General features: G+C 37.4%; 1 protein-coding gene across 2 annotated transcripts in view; it reads left to right on the top strand.

Moving 5' to 3' along the window:
* Positions 1-3,179: 3,179 nt before the first annotated feature.
* The window catches only part of MPPED1 (metallophosphoesterase domain containing 1), a 51,770-nt gene continuing 42,279 nt past the window's right edge, over positions 3,180-12,670 (top strand). Inside the window, exons 1-2 of one of the 2 annotated variants that reach the window (XM_050900517.1) lie at positions 3,180-3,410; positions 8,566-8,747. In XM_050900517.1, coding sequence (XP_050756474.1) covers positions 3,259-3,410; positions 8,566-8,747 — 334 coding nt within the window. In that variant the 5' untranslated portion in view covers positions 3,180-3,258. Of the gene's footprint in view, positions 3,411-8,565; positions 8,752-12,670 lie in introns of both variants that reach the window. The other variant, XM_050900507.1, reaches the window with a different exon arrangement.

Below are 12,670 nucleotides of genomic sequence, written 5' to 3'. Positions count from 1 at the left end.
AAGAGGATGGTTAGCATGTTGTTGCTGTGGGGATTTGAGTCTTAATGCTCTGTGTTGGTAATGCTGGGCATATAATTTTAAAACTTGCATGCTATAGAAGCAGATAATTATTTCCCTGCTGCATTTTATACTCTGGTTTGGGAAAGGAAGAAATTTCAGAATATTAAAAGAAAGAAAAAGTTATGATTTGGGGGACTATTGGAAATGGAAACAGAAAGAGGGGAGTAATGGGTGTCAGTCTGGTTATCAGTCAAGCTGGAAAGAGACAGCTTGTTCTGTCGAACACCAAGAATGTTAGTAGTCAGCCAACCACTTATGCAGGAAGAAAACCCTAGACTGAAAGGTAAGGTTCAAAGACATCTGTGTATGTTTCTGAAATGAGCTTGAATGAAGTTTGCTATTGAATTATGCTTACTGATTATGTGTGTTACATATCTGATTTTTATTTAGCACAGGCTATTCATATGATTGCTAGTTATTTTATTTTTATTGCAGGATCTGGCTCTTTCTTTTCTTTTCCAGTCTTGGATGCTTTTTATGTGTCCAGGGTTGATGTTGGGTGACTGTTATTTGGCAGAAGGCTTAGCAGTGCTGTGGCATATCTTTTTTTTTTTCCTTTTTTTTTCCTTACCTCAAGTGAAATATGTTGTCTTCCCATTTTCTACATGTTTATATGGTGAACTTCTTGCTGAATGTCTGTGGCTAGCATCCTCTCAAGCTGGCTTAATGGTGTGATTCACACACTCTCCCATGTGCAAGGATTGATTCCCTGCTTAAAAGAACTGTTCAGCACTAAAGGGTATATCAGCGGTGTGGTGGCTGTGGTTTGTTTCTGTTTGCAAACAAATTTGTTCTTTTGAGTTAGTTTGTGTTGGTAAGTGCTATTTTCCACTTACTTACCCAGAAAGCGGAAGCAGAGCTTAAGAGTGGATATTGGGGTACCTGCATACATCTGCTGTTTCTGCAGCAGATTTGATGTATAACTTGAGAGAAGTCGTAAAAGACAGGACCCAAAGAGGAGGCTGACAGAAGCCGTTTTCTCAGCTGCTGTGAGCTCCTGAGAACTTACTAAGGCCAAAGGGAGATTCTAGGTCCCTAAGGAAGTGCCTTAACTCCTTTGTAACTGCAGTTCAGTTGTGTGTAAAGTGGGCATAATCCCTGAATTATTTAAAAAAGGCTGTGTTTTTCAGGTAGTTTGAAATCCTTATGTAGAGCTGTGGAATCATAAATTATTAATCTTACTGGAGACTATTTCTAGAGGTCACCAGTTCTAATACTGTCTTTCAAACAGAAGTAGGTTCACTTAGAACAGTTTGCCCCCTATAAAATCTCTGACCTTGCCTATTCAAACTTCTTTACAAATGCATCATTTACTACAGGAGGCTCCTCAGGGAGGGTTCTTCACATCTGCCGTCAAAATTTCTTATTTCCTAAATGCGGCAATTTGTACTTGATTATTCTTACAAGGATCGTGCCTCCCTTCCCTCCCCCTGCTCTGGCACATTCCTTTGTGCTGCTGCTTGTTCCGTAGCCTGAACACGGCATCTGAGAGTGTTTAAAATCCAAAATTTTCTTTGTTGTTATTCTGCTATTTCCTTACCACTCAATTCTAGGGGAGGGCATGAAGGAATCTGCTCTTTTATTCTCAGACTGTTTTCCTGTGGGTTGTTAGTGACAGTAAGTTGTCATCATTTTACAGCCATTCAGCAAGTAACAAAACTGAGCTGAATCTCTCATTTCAGTTTCCTAAGAACAAGATTTCCCAAAACAAAAATACACCGCCAGTTCTTGGAGCACTTAACATCTGTAGTAGTTAAGCAAAGGACTGAAGCCCAGATTTTTAAAGATGCTTAGGTGCTTGACTGCCACTGGAACTGAATTGGACCTAAGTACCTGTAAATACCTTTAAAAAACTGAGTGACTACGAACACCTCCCTTATTCATCACTCTTGGCAGTGGTCCCTGCAGAGTGGAAGTAAGGCACATCAGCAAGGTCACATAAAATACTTGTAGTCCTGCTTTCCAGAAACTGCACGTATTAAGTGAATTCCTGCATTCTAGCATGGCTTTTCATGAAATACATCTTCTGAAGCAGATTACTTGTATTCCCTAGAAGAAAAGAGCCCTTGCTTGCATGAAAGTAAATATTTAAGACAGACAACTTTTAAAAAGGATGCAAAATTATACTGTAAAAATACCCACCTTTATAGCTTATAATCCATTTTTTATTAAAACTGGGAAATAAAAGTAAAATTCGCATTTAAATTACTTTCTGCTGTTTCTAGGGGATACTCTTTGCATTCCAGTTGGTTTCACTTTGCTGTTCCTCTACCCATTTTCAGTGCTGCTGTTCTAGACTTGCATAACCTTCAGGGAAAAATATATTCCCAAACATAAAACCTGTATGGATTTTACTTTTTTTAATATTTAATAACTTTTAACTCTGTGTTAGCCTTTGAATCACTTTCTTTTCCAGTGAATCCAGAATGTTGGGCTAGTGCTGACTGAGAAGAGAATGTGTTTGAAGGGGGGAGCCCTTCATATCTGTCTCACGAGTTCCTTCAGTGATACTATAAAACCAGGATTAAGTGCACAGAAGGCCATTTGCTGTGTTCCTTAGCATGTAAAGAAGAACCACTTGCAATGCTTCCCCGTAATAAATGGCGCAGACTTTCTGAAGAATTGGTTAAACTGATTCTTGTTTAATTAACTCGCATTTTAATCGTGCACAGTCATGTATTCAGTTTCAGGTTTGGTGGGGGTTTTTTGAAGGAGGATGGGGAATGAACATTCAGCAATGCAATAAAAAAAGAAAGGAAAGTAAATGATTGTGTTGAAACATTATTATTTGACGTGCCATTCTGAATGACTGCCTGGTCTTTCAGATTTATATTAGATGTCTGAAATATTTGAGCAAGTTGCCCCTGTGTTCTTTAGCAAGTTTACTTCCACTCCCTGCTTCCCACTCCCAACCAGAGTATGTTCATCGAATTGCTGAGTTGGAAAGATTTGTGATGAGTTCTTTGAGCTGTGTGTCTTTGTCCCTCCATACCCCCCTTCATCTTCATCTCATATTAAATAAAGCAAATTCCAAACAGATTAACTGTCAAATAGTTATGCTCCATCTCTGCAATCTGCTTTTAGGTTTTTCGAAGGGGAGTGTGCTGATTAGGTAAGGAGATGTCATGGTCTTCTTCCATCGATGTAGGAAGATAGCAGATATGATCGCCTGAAAAAGCTGAACTACACGGTGCAAGCATGGCTTTCGCCCAGTCGCACATTATGGCAGCTAGAAGGCATCAGCACAGTAGACTCATAATTGAAGTGGATGAGTACAGCTCCAACCCCACACAGGCTTTCACGTTCTACAACATTAACCAGGGACGTTTTCAGCCCCCACATGTGCAAATGTAAGTATTATAGTTTTGTTATTGCTCTAGCACAGCCTTCTGAATTGTTATTGCCTTGTCGATGTGGTATTTGATGGACCAGTCAAAAAGAATTCAAAGAACACTGTTTTGCTGCCTTTCTGGTAATAATTACTACAATGATACAAAATCAGTCCATTTGGAAAGTGTAAGTAAGTACTTTGTTAAAGGATGGGAGAAAGATCACTCCACTAGTGTAACTTTAATACAGAATACTTACATATTAAAAAGAGAAATAAACAACAAGCAGTGGTAATAAAATAAGAGTTGCTACAAAGATGATACTTTCTGCAATCTTAATAATGTTTGTTTGCATTGTGCACTTGCTTATTGATGTAAATAGCTGTTGAAAATACCAAGCCTGTATCTGTACAACACATACTGTTTGGTTAGTTATATTACAGCTACATACAAGGGAAAAATCACATCAATAAATAAAATAGTGTGGGCACCCATCCGACAACTTACTTTCATACCGATGTGCCGAAGATGCCAAGTGCTTAAAGAGTAATTAAAATAATGTGTTTGTTTCTGACTTCTTATATAATGACAACATCAGTAAAATTAACTGCTCTAAATGATTTACTTGTAAAGTGGAGAATTATAATTACAAAATGAAACCTGCCATAAAGTTTAAAGCCAGAAGGAAGAGCAAAACAGTAAAGCTATTACAAATAAATTAAGTATAAAATTCTACTGTAAAATATTTTTATAGGGAATAAAAATGTCTGCACCATTTTATTGTGTTTATTAAAGAGAGAAGCAGCCTTATCTTTAGATCAGAAGGCTGGTTTTCATTTTTTTAAAGGAAACTTTTTTTGCTTTAGGAAGACTGAATAATCACCTCATTCGCATTTTTGGTATCTAATATGATTTGATAATTTACAAACATAGGCCATGATTTCTGCAGTTAAAAAACTCAGCAATTACAACTGGTTGAATGCTATGTGTTTATTTAGTGAATGCTTACGTACATTCTTTGGCATAAATTAGGTATATCAAAAAAATCTGAAGAGTATATGCCAGGGTGGTGAGCAAACACTCAGGTTTTGGGGGCAGCGTATTAGCTTATGGTCTGTGTTGGGGTTTTTTAGGTACTATTGAAATGCAAACAGTAAAATGAGTTGAGTGTTAGCACTGGGAAACATCTTTTGTTTATAGAGCTGGCAAATGGTAGCAAAAGTACAAACAAACAAATGTGGGTTCAGAAATACTTTTACAAATGAAAACGCCAAATGCAGGTTGCTTTATTTGTCGAGGCTTAGCTGTTCTTTGTGAACATTCAGACAGTTCCTGGGCACTCATGAATTTGTTCACTGGTCTTAAAAGCTGAATGTTTCTTACTGGGCTGAAAATAAGTTATTTATTAGTATCCACTTGGTACTAAACAATATGCTGTTTAAACTTCTAACCAGTAACAAATCATATTACCGGAGGGCTTAGACAATCAACTGCATGATAGAAGTTCAGCACCTAAGCAAGTAGTTGAAAATAAGCTATCCTTAGAAAACTCTTCCTCAGAAGAGTTTAGCAATCTCTCATGAATGATTAATACTATTGAAGAAGCTTGTGCAAATAGAAAAACAGGCTAAATCAATTGAAACATTTACCACAATCTGACCTACTCTTTCTCTTGGTACAGAAATTGTAAATAATGTTTCTGAATACCAGCAGGATTGCTTTTGCCTCCTACCAATGAATAGAATAGTAACAAAGAAGGGAAAAGTAGACATAAAAAGTGTAACAAAAGCACCTTTTATTCACATGATTGTTATGGGTGAAATGTTAGCCCTGCTTTAGTCTGTTAACTTCAGGGAGGTGAGGGCTTTGCCATGTCTTTGTATAGTTCAGAATACCTAGATGAGTGATGTTGCAGGCAATCATAAACAGATTTCACATAGACCTGTTAACATCTGAACTCGTAGTAAACTACTTTAACCACAGGGGGGTTTTTTGTGCTCCTTTTCTTCTGAAGTCAACCTTGCAGCTCTTCCTTGGTCCTCTGTGCAGTTTTATATTTCTTGTTTCACTTTTTAGCACCCATAACACGCTGACAGCCCTTGCCTAGTGCCATCTTAGTCTGGCATCCCTGTGCTTGTGAGCTGACTGGGTTGCTTCTTACAAGAAGGGTGGTAAATTCTGCCAGTGTTTTCAAGTCCATCAGTTGTTTCTGGAAAGTTCCTGTCTTGCTCCTTTGTGAAACCACTGAAATCTAGTGTATAAACTAACCTCTGGCAGTGTTCTTGCTCTGAGATTTTTTTAACTTTGCTTTTCAATTTCTCTGCAAGTTTTCATACTGGTTTAAAGAAAAACGAAAGCATTTGCACAAAAATAATCAGCAGATCTTCATTCCTCTGCTTATGCTACAAGCAGTGCATTGCATGTTGGTGTGACAGCTGCTGTGACAATGCGTTACACAAGAATATGGGGATCGAGCCTTCAGAAAATATTTCCAGTCATAGATGCGTTTGTGAAACTTGACGTATGTTTTTACCTATATACGGCCTCAGCGTGTGCATATCACTTCAACGTGAAAAACCTGCATCTCATTTATTTGTTTTTTTGTATTGATGCCTTTTTCCCATGAAAATTCTCTGGCCCATTGCACAGGATGTAAAAGTTATACATACCTCAGCAATCAGGAAAATCCTGTCCACATCTTCCCTGTCCCCATCCAAACTATAAGAAAAACCATGTGTATTATGTGCTGCATGGGTTGCCATGGTAAGTCTGTTGTTTTTTCCATTCAGCTTCAGAGGAGCAACATGTGAAATGCATGCTACTCCCCAACACCCAACTTACTGCTGTGCTGAGCTTTAAAAGATTTCTGAAGGAGAAGAAGCACCTGCTTTAAAGGCTGCCCTACCATGAAAAGTCAAAAAGTGGTATTTTAGACCAGTCCATATCCTTATGTTGTGCCAGGGTAGTATGCATAATTTAAAGCTGGCTTACTAATACGACCTGTAACTCACTTTGGGAAGTGCTGGGCAGGGAGAGCAATAATCAGAAATTTGTTTACTGAACTGATGTTTAATCTTAGCTTGAACGGCTGCAATGATAGCTAGGGTCAGCTCCTCATCATTTCTATCCAGCCATCCCAGTTCATTTTGTGGAGGAACTCTGTGAACTGAATGCATTACCCTTCACAGAGCTCACACCTTATGACAAGCCTCACTCACTAGTCTAAAGCCCACCATTCACCATCCATATTCCTTTGCACCCCTGCTACCTCCACTCACCACCCATGGAACTTGCTCTATGGCAGCTCTCTTCCCTCCAAAACAGGCATTTTTAACATGCGATGGCAGTCATGCAGCTGCACTGTTTGAGGTTGTGACCTCCTATGCCTACCTCCCCCTGCATCTAACTCTCTTTTTTTCATCTGCCCTTCTACATGTGCCTGTGGTCCTCTTGCAACATACACTCTCCTCAGCCCTACACACAGTGTTTGCAGGTGCTCTCTCTCAGGGTCCAAATGTTCCACTCTGTGTCAGCCAAGTTTTAACAATTTCCAGTACGAGCTTGCTTACATATCCCACTAGCATGTACATACTGCTGGGTATTCATTAGGTATGATTTGATCACAGCTGGTTTTACTCCTTACCTCATGTTTGGTTGCTTTCTGCTCAAAAACTGGAACTTCAGAAAGATGATTACAAGGTACTTGTATTAAAAGGCTGTTTCTCCAGTACTGCTGTAAAAACCCAACATTACTTCTTCCTAAAAAGGTATAGGAAAGACGACTACAAAATAATTTGTTCATACTCTAGTTTTGTAGTTGTATTGTAGAAAATGCTAAGAATTTTTTCTTTATTTAACAAGATTTGAATGGTTTAGGTTTATTACTCACTCTCTCACTAATCTTGTGAAGTTGTCAAAAACACCTCAGTTCACCCGCCTATAAATTTCACAGAATTCTTTGACTTAGAGAAAAGATTGTGTGATTAAAGATTATTATCTTGCGTCTTTCAAGCAATAAAATGCCTTTTGAAAATTTACCCAGTAAACGGGTGGTATTATTAATAGCAAAGATCTCTAACTTTTTTCCTGAGTTTATTTATATAGAAGTAAGCTCCTGAATTGAAGCACAACCAGCAAGGAATAGGAATATGTATTACATACTGCAACAGTGAACAAAACTGATTTTATTTGTCCTTTCAAAATAAATGTTGTAAAAGTGAAATAATCATAACAATTCTGTTTATCTCTCTGGTTTCTAGTGACATAAATATAACTCTTGCATCTCTGGCTTTTTCATTTTATTCCATCAGAATTCCCTAACTGGAATAGCAGATATGGTATAGCTGCATATAGATACATTTGCTTCTATATATTCTAACAAAATATGGATTGAGGGTAAAAAGATTGAGTTGAAAATAAGTATTCCTCATATAGCAGAGAGGTGTTCTCTGCTTTCCTCTTCTAAATCATAAGTAAGTCTCATCAAACTGGGTCAGATCTTTCCGTTTCCTCAGTTTTGAATATCGAGATTGGGCTCTGAACAATGCAGCGTCACCCCTCACAGCATCTGATTTCATTTAGTACAATTAAGCCCAGAAAGTTGCCACATTTGTCCTGACAATAGTCAGGCTTGAACGTACATTTACAGCTGTTGTCAGGAGAGTTCTTATCTTGCTTTGCATTAACACACTGAAACATATCTCCAAAATGTGTTAATTAAATTTGCTGGAATTATATAACTTGCAGGAAAAAAGTTATAATTAGAAAAAATGCATTTAAATGTATTTATGTATCTAAAATAAATCTTTTCCCTGTGTACTGTGTAATCATATTTAAACAATGAAACGGGATAGTACTATTCCTTTGAAACTGGCAATGCCTTTGATTTATTTGTAAGTATTTGTTTCAGAGTTACTGCCACAGTCCAATCTCTTTTCCTTAATCTCTTTAAATTAATCCATCTACCCAACAAATACTGAAAATGTTGTGATGTGAACATCAAGAATTTTTACACCTCCCATTAGTGTTAGGTTTGTTTTAATAAACCCCTTCCATCAGACAGATCTAGAAGTCTGTGTAATCTTTTGTAAAGGTAAAAAATAGTATTAGAATTGCAAAGTAGACGCTAAGAAGTACATAAGTACTTTATAACCTTGTTATGATGCATTTCCTACAGGGTTGATCCGGTGCCCCATGATGCTCCCAAACCTCCGGGATATACACGATTTGTCTGTATTTCTGATACTCACTCAAGAACTGATCCCATCCAAATGCCATATGGAGATGTGTTAATACATGCTGGTGATTTTACTGAGCTGGGACTTCCTAGTGAAGTAAAAAAATTCAACGAGTGGCTAGGTAGGTATTGAATTCTGTGTGGATTTGAAAGTAAATTTGTTTACTGATTGTATCTGCCCCTTCTGCCTCCCAGTAAAAACCATCATGCACTCAGAAATGATGAATATTAATTTGACTTTTAAATTTTAATGGCAATGAGCAGGAATCAGATTTTTTTTCTCTTTTTTTTTTTTTTTAAACAAATATTTTTGCATTTTTCCAACTGAGCAAATAAGATTTGTGAGACTATTCATCTGTTCTGCCTTCACACTCTCAAGTGTACATTAAGGAACTTCTTGGTGTTAGCAACAATTTAAGTCAGTAGGCCTTTAATGATTTACATAAAACCTCTTACATACATTGTTATGGCTTTGCTTCCTTGCAAAAAAAGTTGTTGTGACTGAAAACATTTGTCTGTTTAACCCTGGAGGCTCATAGTTTTTTTTTATCTGAGGCTCAGCTGCACCACAGTCATGAATTCCAAACAAAGCAAAACGTGTGCCTGTGGTTGCTGTCTTGGATGTAGCAGACCAGATGTAGATGCCTTCTGTAGGCAACTGTTGGCATTGGTAACTGAAATTCTGTTCCACTGGGCAAGAGAGTGGTGATTTACATGTGCTTCTGCAATGTTTTGTATATGCTAAAAAAATGACATTGAAAATTGGAAAGCATACACTGTATCCAGACAAAAAACCCTGATCGGTATTGTTTCTGCAGCAGTGTGGATACCTTAATTTAGAATAAAAATGGATTCTGGATTCTGATACTTCACTATCAAAAAAAGGGTGAGAGGAAATGAAGGAGTTGGAGAGAGAAAGGACACAGTTTAAGGGTAATGGATTTCAGTTTTTAGGTTGATTTTTCTTTCCTGTAGTTGATATTTTTGCATTTTTCCTGTCTTTTTTGCTACATGTTACAGCATTCTACACTGGGAAGGCACAAAGCAGACAGATGCCTGTAGGCTGAAATGGAATATAAAAAAAGTCAGGACTTCACAATTTAAACAAATATTTACTAGCAAATAATTTTTAGCAAGACTGATAAATATTTATTTGAGCTTGGGAACCCAATAATATGCCCCACATGGAACAATTGCATTGTTCTATGAGTATTAAGGTAGGGACAGCACATGGAAGTAAAACACTTTGTTATAGTGCCCTCACCTCTGTCTCTGTACCCAAATGGAACAGGTTGGTTGTAAAACAGAAAACAAATTTTACTCCTATTTTGTAGGTCTCTACCATGTATTATAATAATGTACTGAAAATAGCATATAAAGATTATACAAACCATATGGTTATCCCTTCTAAATAATACCCATTTTATTTATCTGCTGGTGTGGGAAGAAAAGTGCTTTGGGATATTGCTAGCGAGCAAGGATGGGGGCTACACACATTACTTGCTGCACAGTTTTTGTCTCCCTAGTTCTCCATCTGCCTCCCTGCTGGTCACAGCTGTACAGTGTTCTGAAGAAGTCCTTAAGCTGAAATCCTCTCGGTATGGTAGGGAGATTTCCCAAGGCATTTATATGATGTCTTTTCATCATTTTTATTCCAAAAGAAGCCTTAATTTTCTGACTTTTCAGGCATGCTTCCAATTTCATGGTAGTGTGCGGTTTGGGAAAAGGTGATCTTTGTGGTTTGAGTTATATTTTTGCAAGACCGTCTTTGAGATATGCAAATTTAGCAGGTTAAAGATTTTTTTAATTTTCTTGGCAATTTGAAAAAATGCAAAATTTAACTTAATTTTTTAATTCATTCTGGAAAATCCAATAGAAAAATAATTTGGCGTCACTACATAGGTTTCATTCAGCTAGCATTTAAAGTTTTGTTCCAGTTCAAAATAGTAAACTTTTTAAAAAATTACAGTCAATGAGATTTCAAAATGGAAACTTTAGCTTTTTTTGAAAGTTCTTTTCTTTTTGTTTTAAATGAATAATTTATCAACTCTTGAATACCTTGAGTGTTTGCAAAATCTATAGTAAATGGTAGAATGGTTAAAAGTATTCTCTTTGAGAAGAAGAAATTTCAAAATTTTTTACTGGTTGTCCATTTTGTTGTGAAAGGCACTAGTCTCCAACAGTTTTGATTTTTCTAGATAGCTGCATCCAGTACCTGCCATGATTTTGCAACTCCCACAGCCTACCCGACCTTCTCCTTCTTCCTTCTCTTAACATTTTACTAATTTCTTGAGAAAGTAATTGACAGACTCTGGCACGGACTTCTGCCTCCACTGTCGTTCTTACCTGCTGCCACGAAATTTCCCTGTCCGTTCCTTCATCCCATGGCACAGGGCTTACCTTCCGACTTAGTTATTTTGTTCTGTGTCAAATCTGTGTCTTCTGCCATTATTAGGCTATAACTTTGTTTATGCCTTGGAATAAACACTAGAATATTTGTTTGTTACACCTTCCCTTGATCTCAGCTTCCTCTTAGGCACTAGGTACATATACTACTACTGCTTTTCCACTGTATCTTTATGTGTAGCATTGATTCCTACCTTTTAGCTTTCTGTTCCGTCATACCCTCTTGGGTCTGTGCCACTCTAGTCTATCAGCCTATTTCATCTTTTCAAGAGGCCCTTCAGCAAGTTCAGGTTTTATCTTTCTGTTCTACATAAAATTTCTGTGCCTGCCTGATGCAAAGTATATTTTACATTAACATCATTAACTTCCATGGACCTTATGGTTACATCGAGCACATGCTGAAGTGTTGTGCTAATAGAGGCATGTTGGCTTGCTGAGTCATACCCTAAAATATGTTCTCTCTTTTTTAGGCTAACTGTATGTGGGTACACAGGAAGGCCTGTACCAGCTCAGATAATATGTCTCTCTAGCCCAGCATTGTCTTTGACTGTGGCTAGCAGCCAAGGTGCTCTGCTTTGTCTGCCCCTTAGTCACCTAGTTCTATACTTTTTATCCTCTGACCCCTGAAGCCCTCCACTTCATTTCATTTCATGTCGTTCTTTTTGGTAATTAGTTGTTTTCGTTCACTTTTCTTTTTCGCAAAGCCCTCTCCACCCTTCCCAGGGAGGGATATGAGGTTTTACTAGGGCTAGGTTGATGCCTAACTCTATGGAGGAGATTAAATGCTGGCGATAACTGGATGTGCATATTTTCTCAGCTTTCTCTGGTAGGCAGTCCAAGGACTTCTTGAGCCAGAGCATTACTTTGTATTTAATATATAGATTTTTCTTCTCTGAGTTTTTTAATTGCCTTTTGGATCTATGCAAATTTTGAGTGCCGACACAATCTTGCATCAGAGAACTTTGCTTATTTTGAACCTGTCACCTACTAGTTTCATTTGTTATTTCCTAATACTGGAAGAGGCAAGTGAACAATTTCATTCTTCATTCTGCTTAAGAATTTATAGACTCTTCTTATATCTGCCCTTAAGATATTTTTCAGGCTGAAGACTGTTTAGAAGTCCTTAAATGCCTTTGATCATCTATGTCACTCTTTGTACCTCTTTGTTTTTTTACCCTTTTAAAAATGGTGAGACCAGAACTGCATGTGATCTGAGTGCACCACAGAGTTATCCCCTGGCATAATGAAATTTCCTAGTTTGTTCTCTTTTCCTTTCTAGTGTTGTGGATTATTCTGTTTTTATTTTTGACTGTGACTGAACAATGAGATGCCATTTTCATAAAATTGCCTATTATAACTCTATGAACTCTTTCCTGAATGATAATATCTAGTTCAGAACCCATCAGTTTGTATCTATAGTTGGTATATTTTTTCCAGCACTTGAATTATTCTGCATAAATTTATATTCAGTTTCATCTGTCCTCTTATTGCCCAGTCATGCAGTATCATGATGTACTTTTGCAAGTCAGATTTCTATTTTGCTACCCTTATTCAGGGTAGCTTGGAAAAAGAAGGGAAAAAGGGATGAATAGTCAGTTTACAAAGCTTGCCAATGGTGCTAACCTGGTCATTTCCCTCC

The sequence above is a fragment of the Gymnogyps californianus genome, chromosome 1 (genome assembly GCF_018139145.2).
Source record: "Gymnogyps californianus isolate 813 chromosome 1, ASM1813914v2, whole genome shotgun sequence".
In the NCBI taxonomy this organism is placed as follows: domain Eukaryota; kingdom Metazoa; phylum Chordata; class Aves; order Accipitriformes; family Cathartidae; genus Gymnogyps; species Gymnogyps californianus.
This window is presented reverse-complemented; position numbering and strand designations above follow the sequence as displayed.